At 39.7% G+C, this 21,760-nt stretch overlaps 2 protein-coding genes across 7 annotated transcripts in view; both read left to right on the top strand.

Annotated features, from left to right (window-relative positions):
• The first annotated feature begins 510 nt into the window (after positions 1–510).
• lrguk (leucine-rich repeats and guanylate kinase domain containing) lies at positions 511–14,877 on the top strand. Of its 6 annotated transcripts, none has more exons than XM_020599423.1 (20): positions 511–801; positions 1,327–1,428; positions 1,626–1,707; positions 1,891–1,991; positions 2,257–2,338; positions 2,532–2,656; positions 3,803–3,946; positions 4,695–4,775; positions 5,102–5,188; positions 5,715–5,821; positions 6,432–6,551; positions 7,263–7,359; positions 9,436–9,549; positions 9,832–10,033; positions 10,712–10,810; positions 11,365–11,522; positions 12,180–12,268; positions 12,671–12,739; positions 14,069–14,190; positions 14,459–14,877. In XM_020599423.1, exons 1-20 carry the CDS (start codon positions 520–522, stop codon positions 14,728–14,730), a joined length of 2,535 nt encoding a protein of 844 aa, XP_020455079.1. In that variant the 5' UTR covers positions 511–519; the 3' UTR covers positions 14,731–14,877. The 6 variants fall into 6 exon arrangements, with proteins under 6 accessions (XP_020455079.1, XP_020455078.1, XP_020455080.1 ...); XM_020599422.1 differs by having other exon boundaries at positions 2,257–2,379; positions 2,516–2,656; positions 14,072–14,190; XM_020599424.1 differs by having other exon boundaries at positions 2,257–2,379; positions 2,516–2,656; positions 14,509–14,877.
• A 6,471-nt stretch (positions 14,878–21,348) lies between these two features.
• The window catches only part of col7a1l (collagen type VII alpha 1-like), a 53,077-nt gene continuing 52,665 nt past the window's right edge, over positions 21,349–21,760 (top strand). The window contains exon 1 of the mRNA XM_020599438.1: positions 21,349–21,451. The gene's annotated coding sequence lies outside the window, so the exon portion shown is untranslated. The remainder of the gene's footprint in view (positions 21,452–21,760) is intronic.

Genomic DNA, 21,760 nt, shown 5'->3' with positions numbered 1-21,760 from the left:
AAGCTGTGGCTATACACATATCTGGTCATGGAGTCCTAGAGAATTCAAATCCAAAAAACAAAGGCTATAGTCCCCAAACTGAAATTAAAATAGCCTACCAGACTACAAACATCGGTATTCCCATAATTATTGACGTGCCTTTTAAAACTAACACTGCACAACAACAACACTATTTATGCTTTCAAATACGATATGCAGCTTTATCTTGAGTTCGTTTATGTGATCAGAGATTTAAATTAATAATTCATATTTTTTAAATGTCTGTTTTCAATTCAAATTGCCCAAACCACCTGAAAAAGGCATACACCGAAATGTGTAGGTGCTTTTATTCTTGCCCACTTAAGTAAAGTCTCTGTTTTGCTTTCCCTTAATTATGGGGATATATACTAATATAATATACTATAATATAATATCCATACTTAATACCCATTCTATAAAGTTAAAACAAGTGCCATTGTGTAGGCAAACTACATTACCCATAATCCTTTCAATTGGCATTTGTCTCGCCGTTGCCAAGCGATGAGTGGTGAAGCCTCACAGCTAAAGTTAAGTTGCTACATAGTATGTACAAGCTTGTTTAAACAGTTTTCTTTAAAACAGGGAAAACATACTTGGAGCTATCAGTCCTTCCAGCAGCTTTTGCCACCGAGTTTTCATCGTGAACTCAGTAAGGAAACAACGAGTCACCTGCTTTCCTCTCTGTCGCTTAGCTGCTGCCTCCCAGGGTCCCCCACTGACGCTTCTTTAGCAAAGGCTCCCAGCTGCAATGAGCTAGCGCTAGAAGAAAACAGAGAGATGGAGGTAAGGACTGGGATAACGTTACCTTAGCTGGCAAACCTTTATAAGCTACTTGTGTGTGTGTTATAGTGTACTTCTTAAATAAATATTCATGTTTCATGTTTTCACTGTGACAGAAATGTAAGCTATAAAAAGGCAGTACTTAGTGCATTTTAAAGGGGAACTTTGAGTAAACCACCATATTTGTTCCGTTATGCAACAGGTAAAACAGGTAACCTTGCTCAAGAGGTCTATGGAAGTAAAACAGCACAGCAAGGTCAAATGGTTGATTATTTGCAATTTGGCTTAACGTTTTGTGCAAGCATACTGTGTGTGTGCATCCGTGTGCGTGTGTGTGTGATACTGCATGAATATGTTCATGCATGCTTTTAGGAGCAGGAAGCTGTGAGCATTAGGTGATGCTTATAGTGGCCTCATGCCATATACATAGTCTTTAACTGCATTGTTATTCCAAGGGTGCTTTTAGTTCAGTGATGTAAAAGCTGCAAGGACTCCACATGGTAGCTTCAAATACAACTGTTTTTACAGAAGCATGGTGTTTTAACTACTGAGGTCGTCTCCAGCTCTCTATCCCAGATTGGACTTTTTGGCTCTGGGCTGCACTACGTGTATCATCACCTGTCTCTGCCTGTAAGACACTTACTGCTTTTGTAAATGACATTATATGGCTTGCAAGAATATTTACTGTCTGATTTACCAAGACAAAGCAATCCCTTACCAAGTGTTTACGTCCATGTGTCATGTTGCTATTATGTTGACAGCTCTCTTTGCAATTTAATTCTGACACAAATTTAGCTCAACCAAGGTTGTATTTTTCTCTAAACTAGAATCGCAGTCTCACTGATGTCTCCATTCTACGTAATTACGTCCACCTGCAAAAGCTGGAACTGCCGCACAACAAAATCAAAGGTCTCTGTTATAATTAGATGACCAGCATTTCTTTAACTCTGTTACAGACTTGTTACAGTGTTTACTGTATTTGAGCCTGTGACTTTTTTTGCACAAGGATATAACAAGTTGTAATTAAGACATGATTTATTAACGTGAATATTTTACTTTTCTGTTTCTGCCTTAACTCAACTGCTATTGTAGACTTATCCTGTGTGAGCCACATGCCTAACCTTGTCATCCTGGATGCTTCTCACAATGAAATCTTCAACTTCTTTGGATTCCAGCCACTCAAGAACCTAAAGGTAGCGCACGACCTTGAGCTGACAGGATAAGACAATGTTTGATTGGTACTTGGGCTTCACTCTCTCACGCTAGTCCCTCAAGATAGTCCTGGATTTCCATAGCCAATCTGTAATCACTTTAAATATGCTTAAAAGGTATTAACTGGCCTTGAATGACAGTGAACTTTACCAAATTGAAAATTCTTTCCCATACTCTGCAGACCTCTTCAGTGAGATGTAATGAAGACTTTTGTGACTGCTGTTAACAGTGTTCTGCTTCTTTCAGGAAGTCAATTTGTCTCACAATCATTTGACAAAAATAAAGGATTTATCAGCTTATTCATCCCTCAGTAAACTGGAACTGGACTGTATCCTTATGGAGAAACCATTTATATTCATCCATGTGCATGTGAATCCACCTGTCTCTCTCACACACATTTTTCAAAACTTTGTAGCTTCTTGCTTTGCCTGTGTATGATAATGTCTATGAAAGTACACTCCGCAAACACATTATGTGTATTTTTAACTCTGTGTGTTATTCTTAGCATGCCCATTCCTCAGACAACCGTTTCAGTGAGATCAGTGGTCTTGAGCAGTGTTGCCGACTCACCCATCTCAGCCTGGCACACAACAAGATCTCAAGGATCAGCAGCCTGGACAGTCTGCCTCTCACATACCTCTGCCTTGTACGTTCTTTATTACAGTCAGACATGATAAAGAGATGCACATTCACATGCACAGTCATGCATTTTTTAACAGAAATCTCATTTGGATTTCTCTACTGCTCATTGGCTATATTTCCATTTACATGCATGGCATTATTTCTTAGTAGGTTGTTTCTCTTCATATGGTATCCACTATCCATACACAAACACTGTTGGAATTATTTTGGAGTTTTTCTTTCTTGTTGCATGTATTTGAACTCATGTATGCTGGAATTCACCCATTTATGTTCCAGTCTGTCTCTTCTCTCCCCTCTGTCTTCTCATTATATCTCTATTTTTGGCTGCCATTTTACATTCAATAAAACCTTGGCCCTGTGTTTGAGAATCACCATATGTCCAACAGCAGGCATTTCCTCTATCTCACTCTTCTTTCTGGTTGTGTATGTATGTGTATGCACAGGCATGTTCTGTTCTTTATCACTGTTTCCTAGCTGTCAGCAGCCATCGGTCTGGTTGTGTCTAGCCCTGTCTGTAGCTTTGTTTAGGAACCATCTGCTAGTGTCTAAGTGAGCACACACACACACACACACCTTGTCCAGAGTCCATCTAATCTCATTCCTGACCCCTCTTTCTCACATTTTGCCTCCCTAAACAGCATGGCCCTGTCAACCAGCCTGTTTCCCAACCCATCACAGCACCAACCCAGAGCTTCCAGGGACCAGCAGTCACCCACCCCTACTGATATAGGTTCTTTGCCAGGCAATATGTTTGGCAAGAGCAGGGCTAGGTGTGGCCAGACAGCTAGATAACAACTTTAGTGAGTGGAATGAAATGAGAAGCAAGCTGGGGGACCCTGACAAGTGAGGAGTGCCCGGGTCTGGTTCTTTGGTTAGTTATCGTGCTGTGCTAGCACCTCGCCAGCTGTTTGGGTGTCAGTACTCACCTGTCAGGATTTAGCAGAGAGAGCCCGGCCTGCCACTCAACTCAGCAATGAGGGGAAAGAAAGTTCAGGCACCCTGCAGAGCGACCGGGGCACATCCTTAATATTTATAGCAGGAATAATTGACTGTGTATAAATGAGAAGTGGTTGGAACCCATTAATGTCTGCATGCATATAAATTAATAGCATGCATCTTTAAATCAGTTCTCTTTCCTGTCTGTGTCCAGAGGGGAAACCAGCTGGAGAGAATTGAAGGGTTGGAGAATCTGAAGAGTCTGCAAGTTCTTGACTTGTCTCTGAACCGCATCACCAGTCTTTCTGGTCTCCAGAATCTGTGCCTACTGGGCTCCATAAACCTGGAGAAAAACCTGGTATTGATCTAAGGAGCCTTTAGATAGACCTTATTAACAGCAGAAATACAGGATAACACATTTCTGTTTTTATTACTGGATTTTATTATTTTAGTATCACAGTATACAGCATGTTACAGCTCAGAAACAAAAGACTTAATTAAGGTCTTGGATGAGGGGCAAAGTTGACAAACTGGCAGTTGTTGATAACAGGCAGACAAACAGGTAAAAAGAAAAGGGAGTAAGCAAAGGGAAAAGTCCAAAACATGCAGGAGGTCAAAAACAAACCAGAAAAAAAAGAGAGAAACTGGCAGGCAAACAAGTGAGTCCAAAAAGGCTGGAGGCTACAGCTGGGATGGCATGATAGACAATTTGAAATGACAGCTATTGAAACATGGCAAATGAATAACTGAATGAACTGTGACAATATATTGTCACAGTGTGATAAGGTAGGTCTTTAGTGTTATTGCCTGAGGGCACATCAGTTGGACACCGAGCTTTTTTAGGGCCACCATTTACTATTTTAGGTCAGCCTGCCAAGTGTTTCTTAGACCGGCCAGTTCAAAAATCCTAAGTAAAACTGCATTATTGCATAACAAAAGTAAAACAAGCAAATACAGAGTTTCACCAGATTGTGAAATGTCTATAAAATGTTGAGGATACTCCAGTAAACTGGTCTCACATAACACTACTAACTAATAATGTTACAGTATAACACTAGGCAAGGATTTCACTTTATAAATTTTGTTTGATTGGTCTCTGATTTCAGATCACAGAAATTCAGGAGTGCAAGCACATTCATGATCTTTTCCTGTTGAGGGACCTCAATCTGCTTGGAAACCCTGTCCAGGTAATACAGCTCATACTGATCAAAGCCTCCTTATGTGGGAACATTTATTTGATGTGTGCAGATGTGCACAACTGTACCGGGCAGAGGTCCATTTCTGCATCTACCATACTTCTCATGCATTCTGTACTATGAGTTACAGATCACATACTGTAGGCAAGATGACTTCCATCTGTGTGTTGCCTCTTAATGTTGTTGGTGTTACCTTGGCACCTTTATTGACCGCATGCAGTTTGGCAATACATAACAAAAAATATAAGTGCTCTAAATATAACTTCATCATATGTTTATTTTTTTTGTAATATACATCATGTGAATGTGATTGGTAGGAGCAAGAAGACTACAGAATGTTAGTTGTCTTCCTACTTCAACATCTTGCTGTTCTGGACCAAGAGAAGGTCACTGCTGAAGAGAAGGTAGGAATCAGCATAAGAATAGTAGCTCATCATGCTTTACCTCCATGTTTAAACAGTATGATTCACTGAGCCCTTTTGCCCCAGACTAGAAAGGATGCCACCAACTTAATGCAACTATATATTATATATATATATATATGATATATTATGTATTATATATTAAGAGCCGTCCCTGGTAGGCTAGTGGTTCGAATCAGGGGTGCGTCAGGAAGGGCATCCGGCATAAAACACGTGCCAAATGTCAATATGTGAGTCAATTCGCTGGGAAAATGATGAAATAATAAAACCTTTCATCGCTGGGATAGGAGGATTTTTTCATTTTAAACTAAACTAAAAATTTCACTCCTTTCAACTTCCATGTCATCACTTTTCTGAACCACCAGTGAAAATGTCAAGCCGAAAGTGACTTTCTTTCATGTATTATATATGAATTAATTTAATAATATTAATATTATGTAATATGTAATTAATATTGTATATGATGTGGAATAGGCTATAATGTATGGTCTCTAACCTTAAATTCTAGGTGTCATCAGTGAATAAATATGACCCCCCTTTGGATGTGGTGGCAGCCAGAGATCACATGACACACATGGTGTATCAGCTGATGCAGTCCCAGGTTCTTTATGACAGGTTTGTACAAATGTTGTGTTGTTTAATACCGTCATTCATGAATGAAGCCTGTTCCTGAATATAAAGTTGACTGCTACAAAATAATCTTAAGGAAATTGGAAAATGAATAATTGATGACTGAAATGAGGATCTTAAGCTGTGTTTGGGAGGTTCACACTTAACGTGAAGATTTGAAAACAGTTGAAATGTGGTGATGATTCATAATGATATGTACTGTATCTTAATCAAAATCAAATTTCAAGAAAGTTGTTTTTCAAACATGAGCAGGATTTTATCTGCAGTGTTCCTATGTTGCTCTACTCTAAAAGAGAAAAAATGAGTTTGTGCATCAGCATTTTTTTGAAACATCCATTATCAGCAAATGAAATGCTGCATCTACAGTTTAGCGTTCTCCTCTGTGCTTCCTAGAAAGAGCACAGCCACATTGCCCACAAGGCTCCCATTTATATTGAGTGTAGGAGTGGCTTTCAAGATTGGAGTTTGTGCATCATAGTTTATTAGTCATGTCATCTTTGGTAAGAGAGGCAACTGGATTTGAATCTAAGCATGTGTAGTTCATGAGAAATGTGTGTGTGTGTGTGTGTGTGTGTGTTTGTGTGTCTCTGAGCAGTACCCTGCCCAGTGCGGACTCTCCCTATCCTATGCTGGTGCTGACAGGTCCTCAAGGCTGTGGGAAGAGAGAGCTGGGCCACAGACTGTGTCAGGAGTTCAGCGAATACTTTGCAAATGGGTCAGTCTCAACATTTCTGGGCGCATACCATCAGACATATAGTCAGTGCTCCGAAATGGTAATAAATAATAGTACTTTGAAATGTCAAAATTCAGTGGATTAAACAGCTAAAATAAGTTTTCTTCTTGTTATGTTTAAGAAATGATAGAATGTTACAGCTTTCAAAATGTCCATTCTTATCATAGTTTTGATAGTGGGATTAATTTTACAGCAACTAAAACAACTTTTATATGTTTACTTATATTCTCACTCACATCTCTTAAAGGCAAACAGCTGCCCATAATATTTATTATATAGTCTTGTCTGATGAATTAAAACAATTAGCATAAAGTTGGAATAAGGCAATGGGGAAAGACCGCAGCCTTGTAGAGCCCCGATGTTAATTATAATTGGCCTAGAAGGGTCAGAAGAAAGGGTGTCTCCTCTCTCCTTGCAACTTTTCCATGAATCTTATATGGGTGGGACTAAGATGTAAGGAAAAGGTGAATGTGGGGGAAATATGGATGCAGTTAAGGGAACCGGGATTTACTGTTGGGCTGTTGCCCTAGCTCTTAGCCTCCCTACTGGGCCTCTTTAGTGGTTACAGGTCTGGACTTTTCACACAACTAGACCCCATGAATTATATGGCTGGATAGGTTAAATGAAATAGTAGATTTGAATGTTTCTCTACTGTGTGTGTGTGTGTGTGTGTGTGTGTGTTTGTTTTCACAGTATCTCTCATACCACAAGGGGGCCCTACTTTGGAGAGGAGAATAGAATTGATTACCATTTTGTCAGTGAGAAGGACTTTCAGAACATGATTCACATGGTATGTTAGCTTGATATTAAGCTTTTCTTTGTACAACACAGGCCACAAAAGTTAGTGCAGGATAACAAAATATGTGCATCAAGGTTATTTTAAGTTCTGCACTCCAAAAATCTTATGCACTGTCATTAATTTATATATACTTTCCCATAAGTTAATTAAATGTACTTTGGGTTTTTGAAAAGCTTGATCTCAAGTGTGTTTGAGTCACACAGTGTAACTCTTTCAGCAAGTTTCAAATTGACTTCACAGTAAGTTGAGTAGTTGAGATAATTAGTTTTGCTTGGATGGACTGATTTTACATTAAGTGGCTGCTACTTTTTTAAATGATACATTTATTTGAATGTGGCTTTGATAAGGCATAATGGCTGTATTAATTACATTTTATTCAGGATAAGTTACTCTTGGCATGCAACGGATGATTATTAGTCTGAAACAACTGCCAAGGACATCGAACTCTAGTGTTAAAAGTCATTTATATGCAGGCATTGGTCAAAATTCCACGAAATATGTCCCATGGGTTCATCATTGCCAGACTCTGATTTTCATTGCGTGATAATTTACATCTGTAATACAAAATTCATTGCACATTCTACAGCTCATGTGCTTTGAAAATCACTAATGCATTAAATAAGTGAACTTACAGTTTTCATAGTCAGAAAACTAGGTCTTGGGTGTTGGACACATTGGTTTTTCATCTTCTCCCTCTTGTCAAACTGCCTGTTATGTAAGCGTGGTGGGGGATGATGGATAGAGGTCGGGGTCATGTAGTGATTTACACAGCAAGGGCTTTGATGCTGGTATCAGGTTAACTGAACAGCCTGTCCCTTCCTTCACTTGGTTTGTTCATTTTTCTCTTTCTCCCTTCATCCTACTGATGTCAGCTTCTTCCTGTATTACTGTCCTGTCCTGACTTTCTTGCTCTTCATCCTGCATGTGTGAGCTGTCTTCTTCCACTTTAATCATTTGCCCTCAGATGCTCTTTTCATGCATTCATTCATTCACTCATGTTCTACCGCTTAGTCCCTGAACGGGGTCATGGGGGGGGCCGGAGCCAATCCCGGCCGGCAATCGGGCGAAGGCGGGGTACACCCTGGACAGAACCCACGCAAGCACAGGGAGAACATGCAAACTCCACACAGAAAGGTCCCAGGTGGGGCCCAAACCCGGAACCTTCTCGCTGTGAGGCAACAGCGCTAACCACTGTGCCACCGTGCTGCTCTTTTCAGTAGCTATATAATTATAAGCTCTTGAACCCACTTTTGGTGGATGTTCTTGCAAAAGATTAACCACACTTGACAGCTCTCGGTAGTTACACTCTTTACTCTGCCATAAACACAGAGACACCCTGCTGTGAAAATATGTCTAAATAGCTATTATTCTGATAATATGGAATGACAATAATCATGTTTATAATTTTGTGTTTAAATGCTTTTCAATGACCCATTTAGGAAGGCTGAGGCACAAAAACAGTGTCCTCTTCAACTCGGTACCTTCAGGAGACAGCTTGCTGTGATTTTAAACGTAGCAAACCACACTAATATTATCAAAATAGGCCTCAGTAAAATGATTTTAAAAATAATTTATGCTTTATAAACAGTAAATAATTGCAGTAATAGAATTATTACAAGACAGCTTCTGGGGAATTATAACAAAGAGTTTCAATTTCATTTATTCATCTGAATTCACTTTTCCTACTACAAATCAAATAACAAGAATTACTAGTTTGTCACCAACTGAAATAGGGTTTAGTCTTTACTGAGTTTATTGAGAGTTATAAATATGCTTTTCAGATAAAACTGCCCCAAAAGAAGGCAGATAAGAGGTCAGAGATCATGAGTGAGATGTAACAAAGAGAGAGATTTTTGCCCTGACCACCAGCTCATAAGTTCAGATCACAGGTGGGCAAGTGACCTTGGGTTGTTTATCTTGATAGAACCTGCTGGGGCTGTGTACAAGTGTTAATTATTATGTCCACCTTAGGTGATAAATGTAGCTCATGCTGTAACTGTGGTAACATTACAAGTAGTAGTACAAGTAGTCATACTTTTACCCTCATACCTTGAAATTCCTTTTTAGGGTAAATTTATCCAGACTATACATTATGGAGGTCACAGCTTTGGTCTGACCAGAGATGCCATAGAGGATGTGGCCAGAGAAGGACTGGCCTGCTGTGTGCACATGGAGCTGGAGGTACAGTACAGTATGCATATGGAAAACTCATGCAGAAGAGTACATCAAGCTTATGGTTAATAAAAGCCTGTGTGTTTGTAATTTGGATGAACTAATCAGTTCATCCAGTAGCACGAAACTTGCAACATCTTTAGCAAAACTAATAATCTAGCGAATAATCTGTGCTCTGATGAAGAGTAGCAACCCATTGTCTTCTTAGCCCTAACCCCCAGAGAGTGGCTGCAAATCGTACAGTGACCATAAAAGTAAATGTTGAAATATGCTGGTTGTCTGTCCTCCCAGGGTGTGTTCAGTCTGAAGAAAAGTTATTTTGAGCCTCGATGCATCCTGCTCATCCCCACCCAAGTGGAGAAGTACACGGGACACCTGAAACGCCGTGGTCTCTACACCCAAGCACAGATTGACATGGCAGTATCACGTATAGAGCTCTACGCCAACACCAACAGGCAGCGGCTGGGATTCTTCGATAATGTTATCCCCTGTGGTACAGCAAGGAAACACTTTGTCATTGAAGTATTTTATGATACCATTAAATGTATTCATTCATGTTATCTGATGCTGTACTTATTTGTTTGTATATTTCAGAAGATATTAATGAGGATTTAATATTCTCAGATCCATTTTACTTATTAGTTAGTTCATTTTTTAAGAAAGCACTTAACTGATTCCCAGGGGAGATATGTTGACCTCATCTTCAACCTTTAGGATATGATGCTAGTAAGAAAGAAATTTGGAAGTTTCCACTGTGATTGCTTTGTTCGCAGTCAGTGCCTCGCAAAGATAAAGATACCCTGCCTTACCCTGATTAGTGTAGCCCAAGTGTCATTGGTGTAGATTTACATATATTAACATACTTCACTAAAAATCCATACACTACACTTTCAATCCAATTACCACATTTATTAAGGGCACGTACTGTAGCTGCAGAATAGCTGTGTTTATCTTTCCCTCATGAAGGCACTCAGACATGTTAGCAGTTTTCTTAATGAGATGAACATACAGGGAGCATGGGGCACTCATCACTTTTATGCACCTCATTACACTAAGGTCATAATCCCCATATCTTTGATTCATTGCTGTTTGATGGGAGATGCAATGGCTTCGTTCACAACCGGAATTTTTTTGTGGGATGGTGTGTATGTGTACTTGACTGTGTGAGTAGATGACTGGGAAGAAACCTACCAGACACTGAGGCAAGTAGTGAAGGGGTACCTGTTGCTAGAGGAGCAGGAGGAAGGAGGCCCTGGCAGCACTTCCACAGGTACACTTGTTTGTCTGTTCAGATCATCATTACCATGGCACTAACTTTGTGAAGGCACAGGCAAAGTGCACCTCACAAACGTTTTACTTGTTATTTAAGCGGTCACTTGACTAATATTACATTAAAATCAAATTAGTAGTCGCAGGGAGTATTACTCGGCCCGTGAATACAGTTGTCGTGTGGATCTGGAAAAGCTTTGTAATGTCTGAAAAATGACTCAAATGCCATCACTTGAGTAGCTCAGCTTGTGCTTGTCTATTATTTTTTTTACCAGAAACTCTGTTGCAACCTGGAGTCATGCATGCCACTTTAGGTTATTGTTAAGGTGGTTATAAATAAGATTTGATGGTGTCTAAATAAGGAAATAACTTGCATATAAGTCTTTTTTCAGATAGCGTACTATCTTTTAAGTCTTTTTTCAGATAGCGTACTATCTGTTTATATATGCATCTTGTACCTGTATGTATGTTTATTGTGACTATTGTATACATTATTACACTGATATACATTATTAGTACTGATATACAGTGTCTGTCCCTCACTGTCAACCTTAGGTCACAAGCCTGAGGAGAAGCCACCCCCGACCCTGTCGAGGTCAGGATCAGGCACTCTTATGTCACACTCAGCCAGAGCTCTTGACCCTTCAGATCTTTCCTTTAGACACTATTTTACCAGGATCCAGGCCGAGCTCAGCCCTCAGAAGAGTCCCACTGTGAGTTACATGATATCTGATGAAATATTTATTGGTTATGAAGCCTGTAAGTGAATATTAAGTAGACATCTAGATTCTGTCAAATTTAAGGAAAAATAGTCCTCAATTGGGGCGGCATGGTGGTGAAGTGGTTTGTGCTGTTACCTCATAGCAAGAAGGTTCAGGAGTCGAGCCCCAGCTGACCCGGTGTCTTTCGGTGTGGAGTTTGCATGTTCTCCCTGTGCCTGTGTGGGTTCTCTTTCGGTACTCCGACTTCCTCCCACAGTCCAAAGCTTAGGTTGATTGGCAACTCTAAATTGTGTGTGTGTGGTTGTCTGTCTCTGAGTGTCAACCTTGTGATAGACTGGCCTTGTGTAACCCACCTCTTACCCAATGTCAGCTGGGATTGGCTTCCTACCCCCGCACTACCTTCTTCAGGAAAAGCAGTATAGAGAGTGGATGGATACTCCTCAATTGTGTAACATGGGTTTCCTTTTCCTCTAGCTGTGTATCATCATCATCACACTTCCCACTTTCTGGTTTGTTTTGTCCCCTTTAATCACCATCTACATCAACTGTCTTCTTCTCTTTCTCACCTGCAGCGCCTGTTTTGTCTCTCCTTCCTTTCACCTTCCTATTTCATCTCCTCCTCCCTCTCTTCACCTCTTCTCTTTGCAGGAGTTAGCGTCCATCAGGAGGCGAGAGCAGCTGGTGAGAGAGGCTATAGTGGGGAAGAGGCCAGGGGTCTACAGCCAGCTTTTCAAAAGGTTCATTATAAGTAGCACTCCATTGCACTCCAGTGTTTAATTTCAAGTGGGCGCCCTCAGCCGGGCCAAATTGGTTTGATTGGCACACTTGTCCTAAATGCATTTTGATGGCTTGTTTTGGGCTATTGTTTGACCTTGATGGTGTAGTGGCAGGTGCCCAAATGACTTGAATGTAATTGTTTGTTAATATGATGGGTTTGTGTAGTGGTGCTCTCCACTTAGATGTCCTAAAATATACCTGTCACCTCTTTTAACTATACCAAATATAAATGAATGGCTGCTAATTTCATCCTAGTGGATGGTTTATTAATACATGTGAGCTTGCTTTTCCATATGATTTATACTGGTGAAGAAGAAATATTCAATTTCAAATTTTTTTTTAATTTTTTTTTTTATGTACAGCTCTGCTCAGACAACACCATCGTCATTGCTGTCTCATGATCCTGGTACCCATTTTAGTAGGCATAGTAGGTAAGAACATATACACACGCTCACAAAAGCACAATGCATGCACAGTACAGGTGCTCACACTACCAGTATTATTTTCTAAATTCACAATAATAGCTTTTTGATTTGTGAAGAGGTGAGAAAATCCACTGGAGGTTCATAAAAAACAATGTGAGGATTTAGAAGCAGGAAACTGCTGCTTTTGTAGTAGTATTCTTTACTCCCAAGGTCTGATTATACAACATATGCTCACTCTTATAGAGCTCATTTTGGTACAAGTCATTCGGGGACAGATCTGTGCACACATCTCGCACACATGCACAGGCACACACACTTGCTTACACACAAATAAACCCTCTCATAAAGTGTGAGTTTATTGCTTGTGCTCTCTTTTGTGTGTACAGTTACATTCAATAAACAGGCTTATTGTGCAAATATGCATTTAACCAGTTAGATGTTGACTCGGATATGTGTGGTTATGTGTGTGTGTGTGTGTGGTGTGCATGCTACAACATGCAGCTTTCGTTGTACAAGCCAGCTATAAGCTGAGCTTTTTATTTCATTAGTTTTTGTCAAAGAAGAGATTTTAGATACATGCAGTGAAGCAGTAAGTGTTCAGTCAAATGGATTCATTCACACTGTGATCATATTCTCAGAAGGCCAGTTTAACTAAACTTCTTTAAAATCTACAAGTCCTGTCAACACACTCTGAGTCATACATGCCCCCAGTGTGTACACTTAGCATTACTCAGCCATTCAGTATTTCTGTAGAGGATTCCAGACATGTCTACTTGTTGGTCATGCTCTTAATCGGGATGTGTCTTTACATGTGTGTTTCTGTCTCACATATTGTAACAGAGGGTCCTTTTGTATTTCTCTGGGATTTTTGTCTTGTGTATGTGTGCTTGTGTATTGTCTTCAAAAAAACGTCAGGGTTTGGTTTCTTTACTGAGTACCATTAGACACCCCCCATCATTATGACATTATCACATTATCGATATTATCATCAAAATCTTGGGATTTTGTCAAACAAACAAATAAACCTGTCAAATATCCCCAGTTCTGATTTGCATCATGAAAAATCTAGGAACATCAAGAGAGACACTGTTATTGTTTCCCAAAATTGATGGTAACATTTTCAGAACTGCACTTTTTTTTTCAGAAGCTCTTCACTCTGTTTTGTGTTTTTCTCACTGTTGTCATTTGTGGCTTTAACAGCTTTATTTTTGTACTGCTGCCCACCTTACACCTCTCACTGCATGAACTTCTTCCTTTTCTGTTCTGTTCTTGTCTCCTGCTTTTCCCCTTACCCTCTGTGGTTTGACTTCATCCCACCTCTACTTCTTCTACAAGCAGCTCAGATGAGTCCCGTGCCAGTTCAGCGCTGTCTGTGCCCAGTTCAGCTGGAGCATTGTCTGGCTTAGTGGACCCACTAGATGCCTCTGTCCTGGGACACACCCTGGGAACACTCAAAGGTCACTACCATTTTTTTTTTTTAATTTTACACCATTTCTATTTTATTTTATAAAGAGAGGGCATATTTTGGATCCACTAGAGGCCAGGGAAAGGGAAAACATTAATTCATTCTATGTTTGTTATGCTCTATGTTTAAACACTGTTCCAAATTATGCAAACTATGTTTTTCATGTGTACAGCAGTCTCTTTAGGGTACAGTAAATCACCTAAACATTACATCAAGTTGAATGTAATAAGTTCTAAAAGAATGTTTATGTGTTTCCATAGCTATGTTTCTATTACATAAATTATTTCCCTCTTCCACCACCTGGCATCAGACCAAACTTCTGATGGCCCCCATCCAGACACAGATCCACTATCTGCAGCCGTGTCTCCCTCCTCTGATAGACACCCTGGATCCAGTGTCAAACTCATCCTCCCGCCAATCCCCGTCAGGCGCAAGACCCCTACAGCACCCAGCCCAGCTCCTTCACCAAAACCCAGCCCAAACCCAGAAGCTGGAGTTGGCAGAGATGCAAAGATGGATTGATAGCGTTTAACATTTTGGTTATCTGACATCTAACAAAGTGGAAGGATTCCTGCTTTTTGTAAGAACAGAATTTTAACAATAGAAGAAAATGAACTAAAATCAACAAATCTGTAAATATGCAACAACTTAAAATATCAGCTTGGCCTGTTAAAATAATTAAAAAAAAAAAGAAACATCAAAAATATGCACCTTCAATAGTCAACCACAAAGCTACTACTTAAGCACAGTCTCACCTCAGCTACACAAACTGATGTGATAAACCCAAGCCAAAGACTTGAGCTTAGATTTCACTGTCAGCACTTGCCTTTTTCTGTGACCTGTTATTCATGCCACAACATGTCTGGATCTTTTTTACTTGCATATTCTGTATACCTGATACAACCAGATACTATATACTGTGACTACAGTGTAATTACAGTCAGAGTTGTGCTTTTCCTCTTTGTTGAATCACTAGCTTACTGGCCTGTAGGTATACCGTGTTGACACACATTATAACTGAGTCTCACGCACAGATTAAAGATTAAATTAGAGTCTTTCAGTCCTGATAAATACAGTAGAATGTTAACAAAAACAGCTCTTTTAGATTTTAATATGTGCAGATTCATGACTAAAGGAGGTATTAGTTTACCCTGTAAAGGTTCATGTCTAAATGTGTAGTGTGTGCATATTTTATAAATGTAGCATTAATTTTCCTGACAGTGAAGTGGCATTATATTTCCTACTTTTCAGTAATCTCATCAAATAGTATTTGCCATTGACAGCCAGATGCTGATTTGTTATGTGTTGCATGGAGCTCTAGTCATTAGATGATAAATACATCATTAATCTTTATGTCTTTTGATGGGATTATTTATTCAGCTGGAAATGCATTCATATGGATTTTGGCGGGTCTCATAAACAAGTTGATTTGTTTTTGTCAGTTTGTGTGTGGCACAAAGCCATGCACTTAGTATGTTTGTGAATTTGGCAAACATTGTGCATTTGTTATTCAACGTAAATTGAGATTGTCATCTGTCACAGAGGTGTGCATTGCTTATTTAACTGAGCCCTCTGTCAGTCTGCTTGTAGGTGCATGCAAATGTGTACATACAATATGCAAGTTGTTTCCTGGACTGTATGTGTGCATGTGGCACTTCTACACACACAAAACACACCTGGCCATCCATCACTGTCTGTCTTCCTCTCAGGCACAGATGTTCCAACCTAGTCTTAATTTTTTCACAGTTTGAAACCAGACAGTTTCAAGGCCCCTGGGGTCTAGCCTACTTACACTGAAGTCTGCAACCCCTTACTATAGCTTATCATGGACTAACTAATAACGCCTTTAAGCCTGTTTAAGGAGAAGTGTGAGATGAGGCACAGATGAGAGGATGATATACTGGGAACTATGCTTTTTGTCATTTTTAATGTGAAACCATATTTACATCATGATCTACAGGTTTTTGTCTCTGCTTGTCAATCTATTTTTAATACACCTGCATCTGTTACTGTCTCTGTCAACCTGCTTGCGTTGTTACGTTGCATGACAACAGCACTGCTGCAGTAAATGTGTTCACAAGTGTTGAAGTGGATTTTTAAAATGTACATAGTAAATTGAATCTTTGCAAAATGTTCATACCAAAGAAAGTTTAAATAGTAGATAGTATGTGTGAACTACAAACACAGTTTACTGAACCGTTTCATTTAGATATAACTCATCAAAGCACTGACACATTTGTTGGAGAAAACAGCAGAGCACTTTTTTTTTTTGTTTAAATCCAAGACTAGCTTACTTCTGAGATTTATGTCTGCAGGAAATAGTTGTATGGCATAGATATGCAGAAGCACAAAGCGGAAGTGCTCAATGTGATGAATGAATTTTTTATGATATTTGTAAGACTTCAGCAGTGGAAGGAAAGAGGATTAATTTATATTTTCAATCCAGAGAGGAGAATGTAATAAAAAAAAAAAAATGTAAGAAATAATAGAAATCCAAAAGAGTTAATCAGTTTGACAGACAGAATCAATATCACCCTTGCTTCTAATACTGCACTGTGGTCTAATAGAACTAACACTGCTATACCCGGATGCTAATTCCCATCAAGGAGATATACGGTATGTCTATAACTTGTAGTCTTTTTAACAACAAACGCAAAGTCAGAGTGAAGTTAAAGAGATTTATTGGGGGGGGTTTCAGGAAGGGCAGAGCTGCTCCAGGGGCTGGGAGTGGTGAAGGTGGCCATGCAGGTGCTGCCTCTGGATCACCTCAGTCAATAGGAACTGGCCTTTCTCACATCACCGAGGTCTTTGAATGGTCTTCCAGCCAGGTGCTGACCAGGCCCAGCTCTGCTTAACTTCTGAAATCAGATGAGGTCAGGCTGACACACAGATAAGTGACAGGGAGAATTCAGAAGGGCTAAGGTGAGTATTCACTTCCACAAGTGAACTAAATGCTAGCACAGAGAGAAGGTGGACAGGAAGATTCCAGAGGCCAGGGAGAGGAGGCAGATAGAACACACAGGCCACATACAAAAGATAACTCACAAGTGGCAGGGAACAACACAAAAAGAACGGCACAATTGTGGTGGCTAGAAACAGGTAAACTGTATTTTTTTTTTTTTTTAAAGCCAGTTTTAGTACTAAATAAATCCAACAACAGCACTAATGACAAAAAACAGTCCACTTCAGCAAGCTAACAAAAATGTCTGAGCTCAGGGACAAAAGCATGTTAAAAACCAGGAGCATAGGTACAGAAAAAAATGTGTACAGAATCCAGATGTTCTGAATCAGCCACTGATTGGCAGTAGTAAGCCTGGAGGGAGTGGGGTGGTGAAAACCCGGAAGTGCCTTTCAAAACAAGAGTCACTAGCAGGAAGGCAGGGGTGGAACATGACACAAAACAAAGGGCTGGTGGGAGTCATGTGACTGCAAAAGATTCCATTGCTATTACTGTTACAATTGAACCAAAATGGATCTAGAGACTAGTCAAAACAGAGATGCTGATCTCTCCGCCTGGGTAAGTCAGTGTTTAATGTTAATACTTGTTATCCTGACATTGTGTTCCACACTGTGTAAAGTTTTTGTGTACAGTGCATCTGGTGTGGTCTATTGCACTGATGGTGTTTGCTGTTGTACTGAACTGATGGAGGAGATGTTTGTATGATGAAAAAATATGATGAAGTATAAATGATGTGCATTTATATGCGGTACATTTGTTGCAGTGAGGCTTGATTTGGCAGTTTCAAATCAGTTGCGTGTGGTGATGGTGGACAGGGGCCAACAGACAGACTAAGCCTGAGGTTAAATCACCCTTGCCTGTGTGCGTGCTGTTTTCAAAACCTCACTAATTATAATGCACTATAGTTTCTCTCTGCCATTTTATGTGTCTGAAATGTGAGTGTAATTTTCTCCGGCTGTATAGTGGCCTAAGATAATCCCACAATCGAACTGTGAATCCAGACAGAAACATATTTCTCATTGCAATCTTACAATTTAAAAAGTTTGACATACAGATGTGTAAAAACATTAGTAGAATGAGTAAATGTGATTTTTAGTCTTGAAAAGCTAAAAAGAAATTTCCCAAAACATTATTAGCTATAAGAGACAACGAATACATTCAGCTTCAGTTTAATGTAGTGATGCTCTCACCTTGCCAGAACTGTTTCTAATTTCCATTTCACTGTGCCAACACAGGATAAACCTCTAACTGAGCCTGCTGTCATTCTCAGATAGTTGAAAAATGATCTGGGTTCTTTAAATGTTTTTCAGCCCAATCAAAATTGTCAATGATGCGTATAAACTGCACTACACTCAGGCACACTGTTCAAATATAATACTGCTTTATGAAGTCAAACATAGACTTAGAGCTTTACATCTCCTTCCATCCGCTACCTGTGGTGACAGAGATCCTTCTTACCTGCTTCTGTACTCTTTTTCAGACATCCAGCTCACATCCTCTGACCAGGTAGACACAACCATCATTGTGAGCTGCCACAGTATTTCAAACGGCTTTCACTTTGCTCCTGCTGTACAATGACAGTGATTTGTTACTGGGTACAGGGCAGCAGTTACAGTTGGTTTGCTTGCTGTGGGCTTCCCTTTTAAATGTCTTGTGAAAAGAGAGAATAAACCTGGAAAATAGTCTGTGAAAATACATGTTATAGGCCCAGCTGTTGACAAAGTAAGTATCCTTTGCACATGTGGAGTGCACAGTATGAGGGAGGAGCAGGGACACACCTGATCATTTCAAGCTTAAACATATACATCCTTCCTACCAAGATAAAATGATCTTCCTCATCTTCAATGCTCACCGGTGCTTCTTACATCAGTCTTTAGCTTTCTTTGATTCTTTATTTAAAATACCTCTTCTCTATTTGAGGAAAGCACAGGTGGTTTGAAGAACAGATAGAGAATCTCAAGCACTTGACACTGAGAAGTGGTATTACTAGTAAGCTTGCATCAGTAATTCTTTTTGTGAAAATCTCTTTTGAATGTTCCTCAGACAGAGAGATTGTTTAGGACAATGAGGGCAGACAGGTTCCATGTGTTTCAGATTTGATTACTGCAGGAAGCTCTGTATGTCGGAACAGCATGGATGACACTAGGAAACAGGACGTGATGAAGGGGCAAAGAACGGTCCGGACTGGCTTATGGTGTCTGTTTGTTTTAAGTCTCACTAGACCGGTCAGGCTGAAAAGAAATTAGCTAGATTAGCTTTAACTTAATACTTTTTAATCCAAGAGTTAAGTTTTTACAGTGTGGTATTGCTACTTGTGCTTAAGTAAAGGTTCTAAATACTTCTTCCACCCCTGCTCTCACATCACAAGTACACACGTTTTTAATTGCATATACACACAATTTGCCATCCATTATTCTATAAGAATAAGTCAGTCAGGTTATATATAGTATGTTCCCATTTGTAACCAACCAAAGGAACACTTTCTTTAGGCCATGACTTGAAGGGCATATTTGGTTTGCCCAAAAAGTTTTTGAAGAATGTCATCACCCACTACATCAGCAGAAATGATGCTTCACCTCAGGGGTAAGAGCTGCAGATTGGAAGCTGTTACTGGTGGCGAAGACTTGGCTATTTCAACAGGAACACTGAATTTATCTCTGCAACTACTGTCTCTGTGTGCCTGTGTAAAAGATGTTGGAATAGGTCAGGGTGGTGATATAATGAAAGCTTAAATAAGACACACACACACACCTCTGCATTAACTCTGCCGCATGATGTGGCGCCACACTCAGTAACTATGGCAACGGCACACTGCATTGCACCGCCCTGTGTGTTTGTGTGTGTGCGTGTGTGTGAGGGTGTATAACTCCTCACTGTGTTCCCTGTGGACAGATTAATTCCCTGCCAGATTCATTCCCTGTCAGCTTACTGAAACAAAAAGTTTCTTTTTTAATTAGTTCACTGTAGTGTCTCGCTTCATCTATCTATCTGTGGAGTGTCTCTCTCTCTCACATAAGACTGCCTCTCTCCTTCTTCACAGTTTCTATTGCTCTCTAGTGTAATTAAAGACAGTCAGTGCAGATAATAGAACCGTAATAGTGCATAATTGCAATAATCAATACAGAGTACATACTGGGGCATTCATCAGTAGAGACATATACAGAGAGGTGGGAGCATGTCACACAGAGCAAATGTATACTTGGATCTCATTCATTCATATATCTTTTTACATGTTTATGCTGTAATTGGTCATATTGTGTGCATCCTTAAAACTACTCTATCTAATTTCTTTGCAGCCTAGAGGGAGACTCAAAACTAACAGAGACCATATGTTTGTCTTTGCTCCTCCCATCACATCCTGTGTCCTAGTGAGAACGTCGAACAGCTTAAACTTTATGTTAACTTTCTAAATAATTTTTGGCCAGCCAATAAATTAGCTAAGGCTACAAACAAAATATAAAAATCTAGAAAAGTACAAATATAAAATTTGTATAACAGTGAAGAACTTTCAAGTCATCTGCCTCAAGTCTGATTCAAGTCACGAATACGAAGTCAAGGTCAAGTAGTTGTTTACCAGTGTTAGTCAAGCAAGTCTTGAGTCCTCAAATTTACAATTTACATCAGACTCAAGTCAATTCATGTGACTTGAGTCCCCCACCTCTGGTATTAGTGTAAAATGTACTTTGGTACCAAAAGTAAAAGTACTTGTTATGCAAAATGGCACAGTTTACATTGATGTGCATCATATTATTAGATTATAATTTTTGATGAATTATTGTGTACATCACATTTAATGTTGCGGCTGGTAAATGTGGTAGTTATGTTAATTACCTTTTACACCAAGGATCAATAAATCTGACTATACTGTATAATCACAGGTTTAAACTCTCTCTGAGGAGTCACTACTGTAGTAACTAAAGCTATCAAAACATTTTGTTTGTACAAAGTACAATGTTTTTCTTTGAAATGTAGTGAAATTGAAGTATGAAGTAGCAAAAATGAAAATACTTAAGTAAAGTACAGATACCTCAAAATAACACTTAAGTGCCAGCACCACTTAACAAGCCAGCACCAATACGCTCTGAGTCAATAGAAAGAAGATTCAACTCAACACATACAAATGTCTGTCTTTGTCCCTTTCATGCCTCATCTGGTTGGTCCACTCAGTGCATGGTAGAGGTGGACACGCCCAGACAAATACCCTTATGGCAACAACGCTACCCCCTCCAGGGTGAGTTGACATCACCTGGGGTCCAGCTGGGCCGAGCAGGGCAGGAAGAAGGAGTCCAGTTGGGTGAGATTTCACACTTGGTGCATATGTGTGGGAGAGAGAACATGGATGTGTGAAAATGTACACATATTTGATCTTTCCTTTGATATTTAAGGGGTTTGACATTTGATCATAGTTTCAGCCTGAGACTCTTGCCCTCCAAATGGTAACAAGCGCAGTTTTCATAAACCTTTTATCTCCTCTCCCCCAACCCCTTCCCCCGTTCTATTTTTCTTTTATACTGTATCTGTCTCTCAAGCTTCCATGTGTTTCTCTCTTTCTGCAGATGTTGTTCTCCTAAGTTTGCCTCTTCAGCTCCTCTGCGTGTTGTCT

The sequence above is a fragment of the Monopterus albus genome, unplaced genomic scaffold (genome assembly GCF_001952655.1).
Source record: "Monopterus albus unplaced genomic scaffold, M_albus_1.0 scaffold41.1, whole genome shotgun sequence".
Taxonomy (NCBI): domain Eukaryota; kingdom Metazoa; phylum Chordata; class Actinopteri; order Synbranchiformes; family Synbranchidae; genus Monopterus; species Monopterus albus.
This window is presented reverse-complemented; position numbering and strand designations above follow the sequence as displayed.